The sequence below is a fragment of the Rhinopithecus roxellana genome, chromosome 4, assembly GCF_007565055.1.
Source record: "Rhinopithecus roxellana isolate Shanxi Qingling chromosome 4, ASM756505v1, whole genome shotgun sequence".
Classification (NCBI taxonomy): Eukaryota; Metazoa; Chordata; class Mammalia; order Primates; family Cercopithecidae; genus Rhinopithecus; species Rhinopithecus roxellana.
The window spans coordinates 63,512,108-63,526,816 of NC_044552.1; the positions used below are offsets into that span (position 1 = coordinate 63,512,108).

General features: G+C 44.2%; 1 protein-coding gene across 1 annotated transcript in view; it reads right to left on the minus strand.

Annotated features, from left to right (window-relative positions):
* Window positions 1-3,136: 3,136 nt before the first annotated feature.
* KIAA0319 (KIAA0319 ortholog) overlaps window positions 3,137-14,709 on the minus strand; it is a 95,106-nt gene continuing 83,533 nt past the window's right edge. The window contains 4 exon segments of the mRNA XM_030928888.1: window positions 3,137-3,315; window positions 7,772-7,863; window positions 10,818-10,908; window positions 12,963-13,085. Coding sequence (XP_030784748.1) covers window positions 3,137-3,315; window positions 7,772-7,863; window positions 10,818-10,908; window positions 12,963-13,085 — 485 coding nt within the window.

Sequence of the window (14,709 nt, forward strand, 5' to 3'; positions counted from 1 at the left end):
CGGGCACTGTAGCTCACACCAGTAATCCCAGCACTTTGGGAGGCAGAGGCAGGTGGATCACTTGAGCCCAGGAGTTTGAGACCAGCCTGAATGTGGATATGTTCCAATAAAACTTTATTTATGAACACAAATCTGAATTTCATATAGTTCACATGTTTCAATTTTTTTTTAATTTTTAACCATTTGAAAACATAAGACCCACTTTTCAGCTCATGGGGCATGCACAAACAGGCTGCAGGCCACAGTTTGCTGACCCATACTCAAGAGAAATCCCTCTACACCCAAACATAAAGAAAACAAATTTCCCCCTAAAAATAAGCATTACAGAAAATACAGACACCTTTATTTAGATTAGGGCATATATTTAATAGTGTGATATTAGAAATACCTTGTCAACACATAGGGAAAAATAATACACTTTAAGCAACAAAACCAAGATTCAAACAGTCCGTGATAGCTTTGTCACACAAAAACAATGGTAGTCACTCTCCTCCGCGCGCACAAAGGGTGGCATCACTGGCTTGTTGAGTGGTACATTTTCTTACCTTGCTGCATGTTTTTCAGATAGTTCTTTAGTCATACAAATGCTTAGCCGTGTGATGCCATGGGTATGAAGCCTCCTTCATTGAATGTAAACCAGCAACTCAAGTGCCTGTTAGCCTGTGAGCCCTACAAACACCCACTCCCATATTCTAGGGCCTGTTTTTCTCTGTCCAACGCTCTTAGGGGGCTTTATCTCCCAAAGACCCTCAATGATAAGCAGTCCACCATGAAGAACACTGGCTGGTCATTCCATCTCATGCTTTGTTCTGATGAGAAATGGGGTAACAAGACAGGACCCACTTTCCGATCACTACTGTGCTGTTTGATTTCTCAGAGATTCAAGATCCTTCTGTGATGGAAGGATCAGAGAGGCCAGGCTGAGATGGCCAAGGACAGAAAAGGAGGAGGGGCAGGAGAAGTCCATTGCAAACTTAGAGGGAGGGTGTGATCCACAGGAGACTATACAGGCCATCTCTCTCTCTGTCCTTGGCTCTCTGGACCCATTAAAAGGAATTTCTCTTAGTCCTGGGAACAGAACTTTCAGGTGACCCAAAAGTTCCACCAGAATTTGCCCTCCATCTATCAAGGCAGGAGTTCTTTGTGTAGTGGAAAGCAGAACACCACAGTTTTAAAAATTTGCTTTCAGTGCTTAGATCCACTACATCTTGGCTGTGACCTCTGGCAAGCTACTTAACCTCTCTGGGCCTTCAGAGGGCTATCTGCAATATAAGAATAATAATATCTCCTCTTCAAGGTTGATTTTAAGGATCAACTGAGTATGTAAAATGCATATGTTATGTACATAAAGCGGTAAATGTTCACTCCCTTCTTCCTCGTTATGCCCAATGACTTCACATTTGGGCTGCTGTCCCCTATGCCAGACATTCACATTTGCATGCAAAAAACCATAACCCTGGTCACTTGATAAGGCAGATTCTAGGCTTATGAAGCTCAATACTGGTTAAAAAAAAAATACATCACATTTTCCTTCTAACACTATAGACAGTATTGAATTGGCTAGTTATACAGAAAGTGTAGGCATAAGCAATTATTTTAAAAATAAAATGACACACTTTTTAGTTCTGCCTTTCCCCTGTAAATTACAATAAGTAAAAATAAGATGGTCCCATGAGGATGAATACTCCAGGAGATGACAAAAGCACCTAAAAGCTGAATTTTTTTTAGGAGCCCATGGGGAAGATTTTCTCTGGCACTCCTGCCCTGGTGGTTGAAATACCTTGCTTCTTAATCAGCAGTGCAATCCTAGTTTTCCCATGTGTCACAAAAGCGTTGTGCAACAGGATATTGTTTAGGTGTGGTTACACTTGGTACCACAACACTGGTTCTATCTCTCATTCTAATCTTACCACAAAGAATGCCAAGGGTGCCACCAAGGCCACCAGCCTCAGGACCAAGGGCGGATGGGGAACTACCCTGAACCAGTCAACGTAGCAGGCTACAATTAACTCCAGTTAATTGCTCTGGAGTACTGCTTTGTGGGTGGGAATGTTTTAATTGTCTTTCACTGTTTGAAGTAAGATTTATTCGGTAGAAAAACTTAAATGTATTTTTAAACGTAGGAAGTGAATACATCTATGTCAAGTTGTTTTGGAAAGTACCTGTCGGGGACCAGAGTATCATAACCATGCCATCCAAGTTAAGACTGACTGTATTTCAGAGTTTTAGAATATATACACAATTGTCCTATCTATGGCAGTCCAAATGCACAGCCTACAGAACATAATAAACGTTTAATGAATTAATCACTTCTATTGCATTTAGTATAAACTGGGGCTCAGTTTACATTAGAGAACAAGACTGCTAAACAACACCCAGAGGAGTCAGTGTCGTTTTTCTTAAAGATAATGTTACAATGCTACCTTCAACCTACACGGCATTAAGCTCCTCCTCCCCTTTCTATTGCCTCAGTCCTTAGAATATGATTCTTCCTTAGCTCTTGAATGGCCAACAGCTGCTCTCTTGAGAGAGCTGAAAACTGCCGTTGACATAGCACAGAATTGAAAACCAGGAGGGCTTTGCACTGTGTGTTGCCGTCAGCACAGAAAACTTGCTACACGCAAGACTCTCCGTACCTCCACAGAAGATGACCTGTGCCTCTTAGATAAGCTGTTTTAACATACACAGCCATCTGACTGCAGATGCTACAAGATAAACCATGTTTAGAATGCTGTTCCTTAGAGGCAATCACAGTGGCTAAGAGAGAAACCATCCCTCTTTAAATCCTTATTTAATTCACCTTCTCTAAGGTTCTACAGATAGAAATAGTTTTTCATCTTTAACATGAGATTGTGCCAGCTACAAAAACGCAAAACTCTTTTAAGTATATACCTTAGAGTTTCACCCAGCCTTTATCTCTATTAACAAGCATCTCAGTTAAAAGAGCAACGTTTTTGTTTTGTTTTGTGCCTTCACAAACCAGTCTTTTAGTACGTGGCGATACACATCTAGCCCACTGGGGAAGGAGGTCAATGAACTATTCTAAAAGAGTGGGTTTTGTGCTGTAACTCCCACTGACTGGTCCTGGATTCAAGGATTCCTATGGGGTCCTTCCACATTACAATGGACTGCGCCATTATCTGTCCTTTGAGCAATAACTGAAGGAAGCTCCATTTCTGATGGAACCATTCATGGAAACCTTTGGATTCCCTCTCTCCATCTTTTCTCGGCTGAAGATTGTGTCCTGGTCGCTGTCAAACTCAGATTCGGATACCATCAGGCTGGAGTTGTGCTCTGTGCTTCGGTGCTTGATACCTAGAGAGAAGCAGAGAAGCATCTGAGGAGAAATGCCATGATTCGCTTCCAGCTGTCAGTCGTTCTGGTTGCAGGTCCTGTGATGAGCACGGAGTGGTGCTCTCTGCACCTTGAAAGCAATCACTCAAAACAGCAGGCGGTTTGGGTTTCCTAGCAAGTAATTGCAGGGGCTTTGATGCCTCACCTGAGCTCCTGCCCCAGCTTTGACATTCACCAGCTGCTTGACCCTGGGGAAGATACCTAACCTCTCTGAGCTTTGTCTCCTCCTCTATTCAATTGGAAGATAACAAAGCATCTACCCCATGAGTTTATGGTGAGGATTAAGTGAAATAGTGCATGTAACGCTCTCTTGGCCCAGCCATTAGTACATTGTAAGCATCCAACAAATGAAAGCTTCTGTGATTTTACCATTTGGTTAATATAAGTTTGGTAGAATATTTGATTTCAGGGGGTCAACCTAAGAGACAGAACAGGTATAAGATTCAGTTCCTACTCTCAAAGGATTTATGGTGTCTAGCTAGGTGTTTAAGACATAGACTTGGCTGGGCCTGGTGGCTCATGCCTATAATCCCAGCCCTTTGGGAGGCTGAGGTGGGAGGATCACTTGAGGCCAGGAGTTCAAGGGTATGGTGAACAATGATAGTGTTTCTATGTAGCCTGGGTGACACGGCAAGACCCTGTCTCAGGAAAAAAAAAAAAAAAAAAAGACAGAAAAGGCATAGACTCATGAAAAGATGGCTCATAACAGGTAAGATATTTTTTAAAGTGTATATGAATTAGGAAAGAAGCACATGTACTTATGGCTGGGGTTGCTTCAGTGATGTTTCCCATAGGGTGATGTTGCAGAACTTTCTCCTTAGTTCAGATAAAACCAGGCTCTTGTCACACTAGCAGGAAAGATTAGGCTCGCAAACACATAGAAGGGTGAGAAAAATGGACTTTATTGGGTAAAAAGGAAACAAAAACTCTCAGCAAATAGAGAGGGCGTCTTGCCAACAACCTCCTGCCTCACAGACTGAATCCCAGGTTACCACACAGGAACTGAAGAGGCCAGGCTCCTCCCCACTGCAAAGATGTGAACCTCCTGTGGCTCCACCCCCTTTCCCCAGTGTGCAGGTGGACTTTTTTTTTTTTTTTTTTTTTTTTTTTTGAGACGAAGTCTTGCTCTGTCGCCCGGGCTGGAGTGCAGTGGCCGGATCTCAGCTCACTGCAAGCTCCGCCTCCCAGGTTCACGCCATTCTCCTGCCTCAGCCTCCGGAGTAGCTGGGACTACAGGCGCCCGCCACCTCGCCCGGCTAGTTTTTTTTTTTTTTTTTTTTTTTTTTTTTTTTTTTTTTTTTTGTATTTTTAGTAGAGACGCGGGTTTCCCCGGGTTAGCTAGGATGGTCTTGATTTCCTGACCTCGTGATCCGCCCGTCTCGGCCTCCCAAAGTGCTGGGATTACAGGCTTGAGCCACCGCGCCCGGCCAGGTGGACATTATTTAGAGAGAATCAGCTGGGAAAGGGTAGGGCCTTCATCAGGGACCAGCAGTCCGGTTTTTCAGCCTTCAAGCTGTTTTAGGCTTGGAGGTGCGGTTTCACCAGGGACCCTTGGCTGTCTCCTGTCTCTATCAGTGAGATCTAAAGAAGAGAATTTAGACAGGAGGACAGCGGAAGGGCATGGAGTATGCAGAAGCATCCAGGGATAGTTTAGAAAAAAACTAGTTTGTTTGGAGCAAATGATTCATGTAGGAAATAATGAAGGAGAGGCTGGAGAGAGAGAGGCAGGAACCTCACAGAAAAGCACATGAATACAAAGTAAACCATGAAGTTTGGATTTTATCCTGTAAGCAGAGAAATGACACTATTAAAATGTTGTTCTGAGATATTAATAAAAGCACAGCATGCAGGATGGAAGATAGACAGTAGACATAGAGGCTGCTGTGGTCTGAATGTTTGCACCCCCACAAATTCATGTGTTGAAATCTAACGCCTAAATGGTGGTACCAAGAGGTGAGGCCTTTGGGTGGTGATCGAATGGGATTAGTGCTCACATAAAAGAGGCACCAGAGGCCAGGCACGGTGGACCACACCTGTAATCTCAGCACTTTGGGAAGCCAAGGCGGGTGGATCACTTGAGGTCAGGAGTTTGAGACCAGCCTGGCCGACATGGAGAAACCCTGTATCTACTAAAAATACAAAAAAGATTAGCTGGGCATGGTGGCAGGTGCCTGTAATCCCAGCTACTTGGGAGGCTGAGGCATGAGAATTGCTTGAACCTGGGAGGCAGAGGTTGCAGTGAGCTGAGATTGTGCCACTGCATTCCAGTCTGGGGGATAAAGCGAGACTGTGTCTCCAAAAAAAAGAGGCACCAGAGGCTGCCTTGCCCTTTGCACCATGTGAGGATGCAGTGAGGAGGCACCAACTATGAGGAAGTGGCCCTGCCCAGATGCTGAATTCGCCTTCCCAGCCTCCAGAACTGTGGGTAATAAATATCTGTTGTTCATAAACCTCCTTGTCTGCAGCATTTTGTTAGAGCAGCCCAAACGGACCAAGGCAGAGGCAGTGCAATGTAGAGGAAGAGCCCGGCCTCCACCCCACCTTCAGCACTCACCAGCTGTGTAACTTGGGCAAGTTGCTAAACTTTCCTTTGCCTCAGTTTCCTCTTGTGTAAAATGGGGATAATCATTGCACATACCTCATACCGCTACGGGTAGGATTAGAATTCAATGGGTAAAGTACTTCAGATGTGTTTAGTATATATTTGACATTAAATATCTGTTAATTATTATTATTACTATTAGTTCACAGGTGAAACTGTAAGGACCTGAACTGGGGTGGTGATAGTAATGATGAGGAAAGAGGGCAAGAGTCTAGCAAGGTGCAGGTGTCTGGAATGGGGGGGCAGTGTGTGTGGCGCACCAGCGACTGAGGTTTCACACTGGGGCAATGAGAATGCGGGTTCTATGAATAGAAACGGGAATGTCAGAAGGATGAGTGTATTTTAAGACAAAGGTGGGTGAGATAATGCAACCTAAAGCACATTGTGCTCTTAGGTAAAAGTCACTATAATACTTCTGATATGCAATGCAGATGGTGAGCACTCAATGTATGCTACTATTTGTTCTTCCTGTGAGGCTCTTCCTGCCAAAGCCCTGTTAGCTACACTGTCTGTATACGATCAGTCATTCTGACCTGAGTGTTCGACCCGGTGTCATCCATGCATTAGAACTCCTTGCGCTCCAGTATAATTATCCTCCCGCAGGCTGCGAGCTCCTAGTAAAGGCAGGCTGTGTGCTTCCTCCTCTCCCAGTCTCCAGGCCCTAACCTGGTGCCTGTGCACAGGATAGGCATTCAACACTCCACTGTGAACAATGTTTTGCACCTCACAACTCTGAAAAAGATTATATCTTCCATAAAAAGTAACTTAGTCATAAGCCCAGAATTATGGAAAATCTATAGAATCGGTGTTTAGCAGCCTCAGAGGGCCAGAGAAGTTTCACTAAGTATGCAAGAGTTAATAAACAAGAATGAAGAAGTTAACCGAGGTGGGCAAGTGGTGCTCCTGAGCATAGGGATCAATACACTTTGTGAAGGAAGTCAATTTTCTGTAAAGCCTTTGTGTCCATCTATATCAATGGCTAGTTAGATAATGCAGCTGCTGAAAAATGTTAGGCTTTAAAGTCCAAATGTCCTCGTGCTGCATTTCTGCCCCAGCAGACCTAAAGGGAATAGCATTCAGAGCTGAGCTGAGGGAGTGTCTTCAACTGCCCCCACCCTCCAACCAGGAGTAGGAAAAAAAGCAGATGCTGGGGACACCTCTGTTTAAAAAGCAGTCTTGCCCTGTGGTCATTGGTAGGTGCCTAGCTGATAACATTTCATATCCCTCATCCATTAATGCCTCCAAGTATTATGCCAAAATTTCATTAAATTTATAATGAACCTACTGCCTCCTGCCCCCACGCCCACATTAGCACATCCTCAGGATTGATGAAGGTTATTTTTCTTTTTCTTTCTTGAGACAGAGTCTCAGTCTGTAGCCCAAGCTGGAGTGCAGAGGTGCGATCTCAGCTCACTGCAACCTCCACCTCCTGGGCTCAAGCTATTCTTCTGCCTCAGCCTCCTGAATAGCTGGGACTACAGGTGCACACCACCACGCCCGGCTTTTTTTTTTTTTTTTTTTTTTTTTGTATTTTTTTAGTAGAGATGGTTTCACCATGTTGCCCAGGATGGTCTCGAACTACTGAGCTCAGGCGATCCATCTGCCTCGGCCTCTCAAAGTGCTGGGATTACAGGCGTGAGCCACCGTGCCCGGCCTGAAGGTTGTTTTTCATCACAGAATCCCAGCCTCACTCTTCCTTCCCAATTAAAGTGCTGACTCCAGCTGATCGTTCTCCCTTGATCCAAGTTAGCCCTCAGGCATACCTAGGGTAAATCGTGGAAAGGTGCCAGGCAGTCATTCTGGAGACTGTCTTACCATATTTGGGCCTCAGTTCCATTCTTTCCTGTTCATCCATGTTATCCAGGATGGTGTACTTTGTTTTCTTCCTGATTTTAGTCCTTTTTTGTCTGAAAGGAACAATGAAAACTCAACTCAGATCTTTAGAAAGGTAACTGAGATCTAGGATTTAACGCACAGTAAAGACACTAAAGGAAACATTTTGCCTTTATGATGTGATAGTTGGCATCTTTTATTAAAGAAACATACGCAAGGCCAGGTCAGAGCTCAGAAGGGCATTATGCATCTTGGAGAAACCCATTTCGGGGTATAAACAGCCACATCACTCTTGCCCACCTATCGACAGGTCTCAGCTAAGCCTCAGGCTGCAGTGCCAGGGACCTTCAGTGCAATTCTCAACACCTGTGTGTTGGCCCAGGGAGCTCTTCTTCATGAGTAATTCCTTATTCATAAGAGCCTAGATGAGCAAATGTTCCCCTAAACCTATACCACCCTGCAATGTCCAATGCTGCAGTAATGAAAAGGTGTTAAGAACTAGCAATCAGAAAAAAATAGCAAAAATTATAATAAATTCCCACAATTAATTAGCAACAGCTGCTCCCCATCTTTTTCATTTTTTTCCCCCTCAACACATGAAAACTAGGCTGGTCCCATGTGCCCCATCCTGTGTACAGAGATTATTTGGAAATATACATCCAAACCATGCGAAGGCATGTAGAGAACAAAATAGTAATTTCACAGCATAAAAGCAATTTTCTGAGAGCATGATGATCAGAAGCATGGGTCTCAATTTAGCACTTACTAGCTGGTGATTTAGAGAAAATTATTTGAGACTTTTGTGCCTCCATGTCCTCACCTATAAAATGGGAGTAAGAATAGTCCCTGTCTCACATGGTTGATGAGAGGACTGAATAAGATAATACATACAAAGCACTTAGCCATTAATCACAATGGCAAAATACTTCATACATGCTCACAGTTATCACTACTAGCATCATCATCTTCTACTTGATAGACATGTCACAAAGCTCAAGATGTTTACGGCCATGCACAGTAGGGTCACATATGGCTCTGGGAAAACTTAATGGGATTTAGGCCTCTAAGTGCCTGCACCTGGCCCCCTTTCACCAGTCTTAATTTTGGGAACTTAATCACAAAACTAAAATAATCTATAAGTGATTTCTGAAAAATAAATATTAAAATATACTTTTTTTTTTGAGACAGAGTTTTGCTTTTGTCACCCAGGCTGGAGTGCAACGGTGCGATCTAGCTCACTGCAACCTCTGCCTTTCAGGTTCAATCGATTCTCCTGTCTCAGGTCCCGAGTAGCTGGGATTACAGGCATGCGCCACCACGCCTGGCTAATTTTGTATTCTTAGTAGAGACAAGGTTTCTCCATGTTGGCCAGGTTAGTCTCAAACTCCTGACCTCAAGTGATCCACCCACCTTGGCCTCCCAAAGTGCTGAGGTTACAGGCGTGAGCCACCTCGCCCAGATTAAAATATACGTTTTTAAAAAATCACACCTTTTGAGAGCAGTTACAGTGTTTCACATGAAAGAGTGGGCCTGACGCTCTCTTCTAGGACAGAGGGTTGAGCATGGGGTTCTGGAAGATTTGGCCAATGAGGTTGCTTGAGGCTTCTCAGAGGTCAGCTCCATGGAAAAAGGAAACACCTAAAGCAAAAGTTCTCTTTGGCGGTGTTATTGCCTCACTTACAGTTTCAAATTTATTTAAAACAATTCAGGTGGATTAGATTATTGCTTTACATAATGAAAATAATCAAAATCTACCATTTGTAACAGTATACTTCCAGAACTCCTTCCTCTACTGAGACCTGTAAGGCCACTTAGGTACTTGTGATATATATATATATAGATATATCTGTATGCATGTTTTCATCACGGTTCCTGGCTAATAACTCCCACGGCCCTTGTTACAATGCTGGGGCACTTTAGGCCTCAGAAAACAGAATGTCCCTCTCTCTGACCTTCTCCTGCCTTCCTTTCACCTGCTCTTTATTCTCCCCAAAGCAAGAACCTTCCCCTGCCTTTCTGTCTCGGAGCCGGCTGTAAAGGCATTCTCTGACCTACTTTGTCTGATTATAGGTCATAAAACGCTCATTTCAGAAAGAGTTCTGCCTCCTACCCAGGAGGATGGAGTGCTTTACAGAGAGGCTGAGAAGAATCTGGACAGCCCTTGCTGGGCTTCCCCACAGCCTGTTAGTATCACATCATACCCTTTTTGTCCAACTACTTTTCTATAAATATCCAATGAAGTCTTCATAAAAGGCCCAAGACGACAGGGTTCAGAGAGCCTCTGGACAGCCAAACACATGGAGGTTCCCAGACAGTGGCATGCCCAGAGAGCGCATTGAAGCTCTAGGCCCCTTCCCCATACCTCACCCTATGCATCTCTTCATGAGTATCCCTTGTAATATCCTTTGTAATAAATAACCAATGTGTTTCCTTGAGTTCTTTGAGCCACCCTAGCAAAATAACTGAACCCAAAGAGGGAACTGAGGGATCCAATTTATAGTCAGTCAGAAGCCCAGGTAAAACAACCTGGGGTAAGTAACTGGCATCTGAATGGGGTGGGAGGCAGTCTTGGGGACTGAGTCCTTAATTAACCTGTGGGATGTGACGCTATCTCCAGGTAGACAGCATCAAAACTGAATTGGATGACACCCAGCTGGTGTCCACTGCAAAACTGTTGCTTGATTGGTGTGTGCAGAGAAACTCCCAAACACTGGTCACAGAAGTCTTCTGTGTTGGTTGTGGTTGAGTGAGAAAACAGTACCGCTCTAGTGAATATAACGTAAGACCGATAGAGAATAACATTAGATATGATATAGAGTCGTTGACCCTCCTAGAAAACACAAGAGCTTCAGTGAGAAAAGGCTGCCTCTAATATTCCATTGATTTAGGCACTTACGCTTTGTGGCAGAAAGTGCATTATTATAATAAACAGCTTAGCAGTTTACCAAGACCAAGTAAACAATTCCTAAGCTGTCAAAACACACCTAGTGTAGGGTCTCTCTTTCACATGAATAAGCACTCTAGGTACCTTTTGCAGCAGCAGATGCAAAGCCAAGTGAAACCTCCTGTTAGCACAGTAAGAGTAAAACCCAACACTGTCACATAGAATATACTCCACTCTGAAACACAAGAAAACCAAAGTGGACACAGTTATAGACTATTTGTAGAACAGTTTTATTTTGATGACTCATAACAAATATTTCTGAATCCCTACAAGTAAAGGCCACCTGTGGAGTTGATAACATCTCATCAGGCTGGTAGCAGAGCAGAGCAAGGTAAAATACAGATAAATCAAGAACAACCTAAAACTGCCCTGTTTTTATCTACTGGGTCTCAGGGCTTCACGGAGCACATATTTCATGCTAACTTGGGAACAGAATAATCAGAAATAACTAAAATTAGTCAATTATGTAGTAATGCCTCTTATATAAACACACATGTATACCACATCAAAATATTCATTCCAAAATGCCAAAAATCACGACCCTCACCCCTGAAAGTTCTGGCTTGGTTTTAATAAACATCTGTATGGCTGTTTATGGCATGAAGACATTTTTCACAGCCAGAGAGCAATTCGGAAACTACTTGACCCTCATTCCATCCACATCCTTACAGAAATCTAATGTGAAAAGCTTTCAACAGGTAATTCAGGGACAGAGAAGCCCAGTTTAAGCCTACTAGGGAGCAAAGTTTAACTCTATTAGGCTGGGTGCAGTGGCTCACGCCTGTAATCCCAACACTTTGGGAGGCTGAGGCGGGCAGATGACTTGAGGTCAGGAGTTTGAGACCAGCCTGACCAACATGGCAAAACCCTGTGTCTACCAAAAATACAAAAATTAGCTGGACCTGATGGCACACACCTGTAATACCAGCTACTTGGGAGGCTGAGGCAGGAGAATTGCTTGAACCCAGGAGGTAGAGGTTGCAGTGAGCTGAGTTTGTGCTACTGTACTCCAGCCTAGGTGACAGAGCAAGACTCCATCTCAAAAAAAAAAAAAAGTTTAACTTTATTAAATGTTATATAATTTCATTGGAATAATGATCCAAGGGCTGGCTATTTTCTGATTTTTATATAGTATTAAATGGGAATATACTTTGGCAGTCAGCTCTTACTATCTTCGGTGCCAATTATGTCCATCTGGTTCCCCAAACAACAAATTTACTTAGTAGACTGCCATTAAAATACAGTTTTCTCCCCAGAAGGGACCTCAGGGGCGCCAGCTTGCCCTGCTGTGGCTCCAGTTTTTGGTGCCTGCCTGTGTGAACAGCTGGAAGAGTGGGCCAAATTCTCTTCTTTACCTGATTCTAGAAGATCCACACCAGGGGCCACTTCACCAGAAAATCACACTGAGCCAAAGCCAAGGCAGGTGTAACCTGGAACTGCAGCCCATGGCCCAAGCAATTCTTTCTTAGAAATGTCAGCAATAGTGAGCCAATTCTGCTCTGCCAAAGGGGATTTTCTCATCAGGAAGTTTTATGTAAAAGCCTAAACACACCCCAAAAAATAGATTGTAAGAAGGGTATCAACTCACTACCAAGTGAGCTGGTTCACTTGGCTTCAGGTGAGAAAAGCACTGCATGTTTATAACTGCAAAGCTAGGCAGATAATTCTTTTTTCTCTCTTTTCTTTTCTTTCCCTCCCTCCCCTTCCCTCCCCTCCCCTCCCCTCCCCTCCCTTCCCCTCCCTTCCCCTCCCTTCCCCTCCCCTCCCTTCCCCTCCTCTCCCCTCCTTTCCCCTCCTCTCCCCTCCCTTCCCCTCCTCTCCCCGACCTTCTTCCTTTCTTCCATTTTTTTTTGAGACAGGGTCTCATTCTGTCCACTCACTGCAGGCTCGACTTCCTGGGCTCAAGCAATTTTCCCACCTCATCCTCCTGAGTGGCTGGGACTACAGGCACATGCAACCACACCCAGTTAATTTGTTAAGACACGGTCATACTATATTGTCCAAGCTGGTTTGGATCTCCTCTCAAGCAATCCTCCCACCTCAGCCTCCTGAGTAGCAGAGACTACAGGTGTGTATCACCATGCCTGGCTTATTTTGTTATTTTTTGTAAAGGTGAAGTCTCACCATGTTGCCCAGGTTGGTCTCGAATATTGGGCAGATATTTCTGATAATTGAGAATGAGCTGCCTTAAAGCTCCTCACCCAAAGCCTCCTGTATGCCAGAACTCACCACAGTTGCTCTCTCCATCCCAGATATAACGCTGTATAAGGTTCTCCATCCATAACTGAGAGCAAATGCAGCGTTTTGTGAGGGGGTCACAGTGGCCATGGCCAGAACATTTCAGAAGGCAACCTGCAAAGAGGTGTGTAGGGCCGAGGTCAGCACGTGGAAAAGGGAATCCCTGGATCCAGCTTATTTTGTATCTTCAGTAGCATAGGTCCCAAATAAATGCATCTTGTTGAATTAAGAGCCTCTTACAGTATGAACAGGGGTTCTGGAGATAGTCTCTCATCACTGACAATCTCATCAGAAAGCAAATGGCAGAAAAAGCCAGTCCACACCACACAGCAAAAGCCTTAAAAATATTGGGAGGCCAAGGTGGGCAGGTCACAAGGTCAGGAGATTGAGACCATCCTGGCCAACATGGTGAAACCCTGTCTCTACTAAAAATACAAAAATTAGCTGGGCATGGTGGCACGTGCCTGTAGTCCCAGCTACTCAGGAGGCTAAGGCAGGAGAATCACTTGAACCAGGGAGTCAGAGGTTGCAGTGAGCCAAGATCGCATCACTGCACTCTGCCTGGTGACAGAGCAAGACTTCGTCTCAAAAAAAAAAAAAAAAAAAAGGCCGGGCAGGGTGGCTCACGCCTGTAATCCCAACACTTTGGGAGGCCGAGACGGGCGGATCACGAGGTCAGGAGATCGAGACCATCCTGACTAAATATGGTGAAACCCCGTCTCTACTAAAAAATACAAAAAATGAGCCGGGTGTGGTGGCGGGCGCCTGTAGTCCCAGCTACTCGGGAGGCTGAGGCAGGAGAATGGCATGAACCGGGGAGGTGGAGTTTGCAGTGAGCTGAGATCGCGCCACTGCACTCCAGCCTGGGTGACAGAGCGAGACTCCGTCTCAAAAAAAAGAAAAAGAAAAAGATTACTGGCTGGGTGTGGTGGCTCACACCTGCAATCCCAGCACTTTGGGAAGCCAAGGCGAGTGGATCACTTGAGGCCAGGAGTTTGAGAACAGCCTGGCCAACATAGCGAAACCCCATCTCTACTAAAAATACAACAGATTAGCATAAATTAGCTGGGTGTGATGGTGTACACCCGTAATGCCAGCTACTTGGGAGGCTGAGGCATAAGAATCACTTGAACCCAGGAGGCAGAGGTTGCAGTGAACCAAGATCACACCACTGCACTACAGCCTGGGCGACAGAGCGAGACTCAAAAAAGTAGCAAAAACATAACACTGTCTGGCCTAAGAAAATAATTATAAGTATTTATCTGGAGTGCAGTGGCAATCATTGAGGACATGCCCAAAGATTTATCTACATTGTAGCATTATTTTTAAAACCAACCCTAAAATCCATGAATAAGAAACTGGTTACATAATTATGGTGCATATCCAGGGAAGAATACTATGTGGCCATAAAAATTTTATTGAAGAGAAATTTTAAAGGATTGGGGAACATAATCATAATATTTTTTTTTAAGAGACAAGGTCTTGTTGCTGTGTTGCCGAGGCTGGTCTCAAACTCTTAGCCTCAAGACATCCTCCCTCCTCAGCATCTGGAGTAGCTGGGATTACAGGAATGTGCTACTGTTCTTGGCTCATAATATGATTTGAAGTGGAAAATCAGATTAAAAATATATATCATGTCATCCTGATTGTAGAGATAGGGGAACTGGAAAAACATATATCAGAGTATTAACAAAAATTATCTTTGGATGGTGAGAATTTTGGACCAGAATTTAGAGAA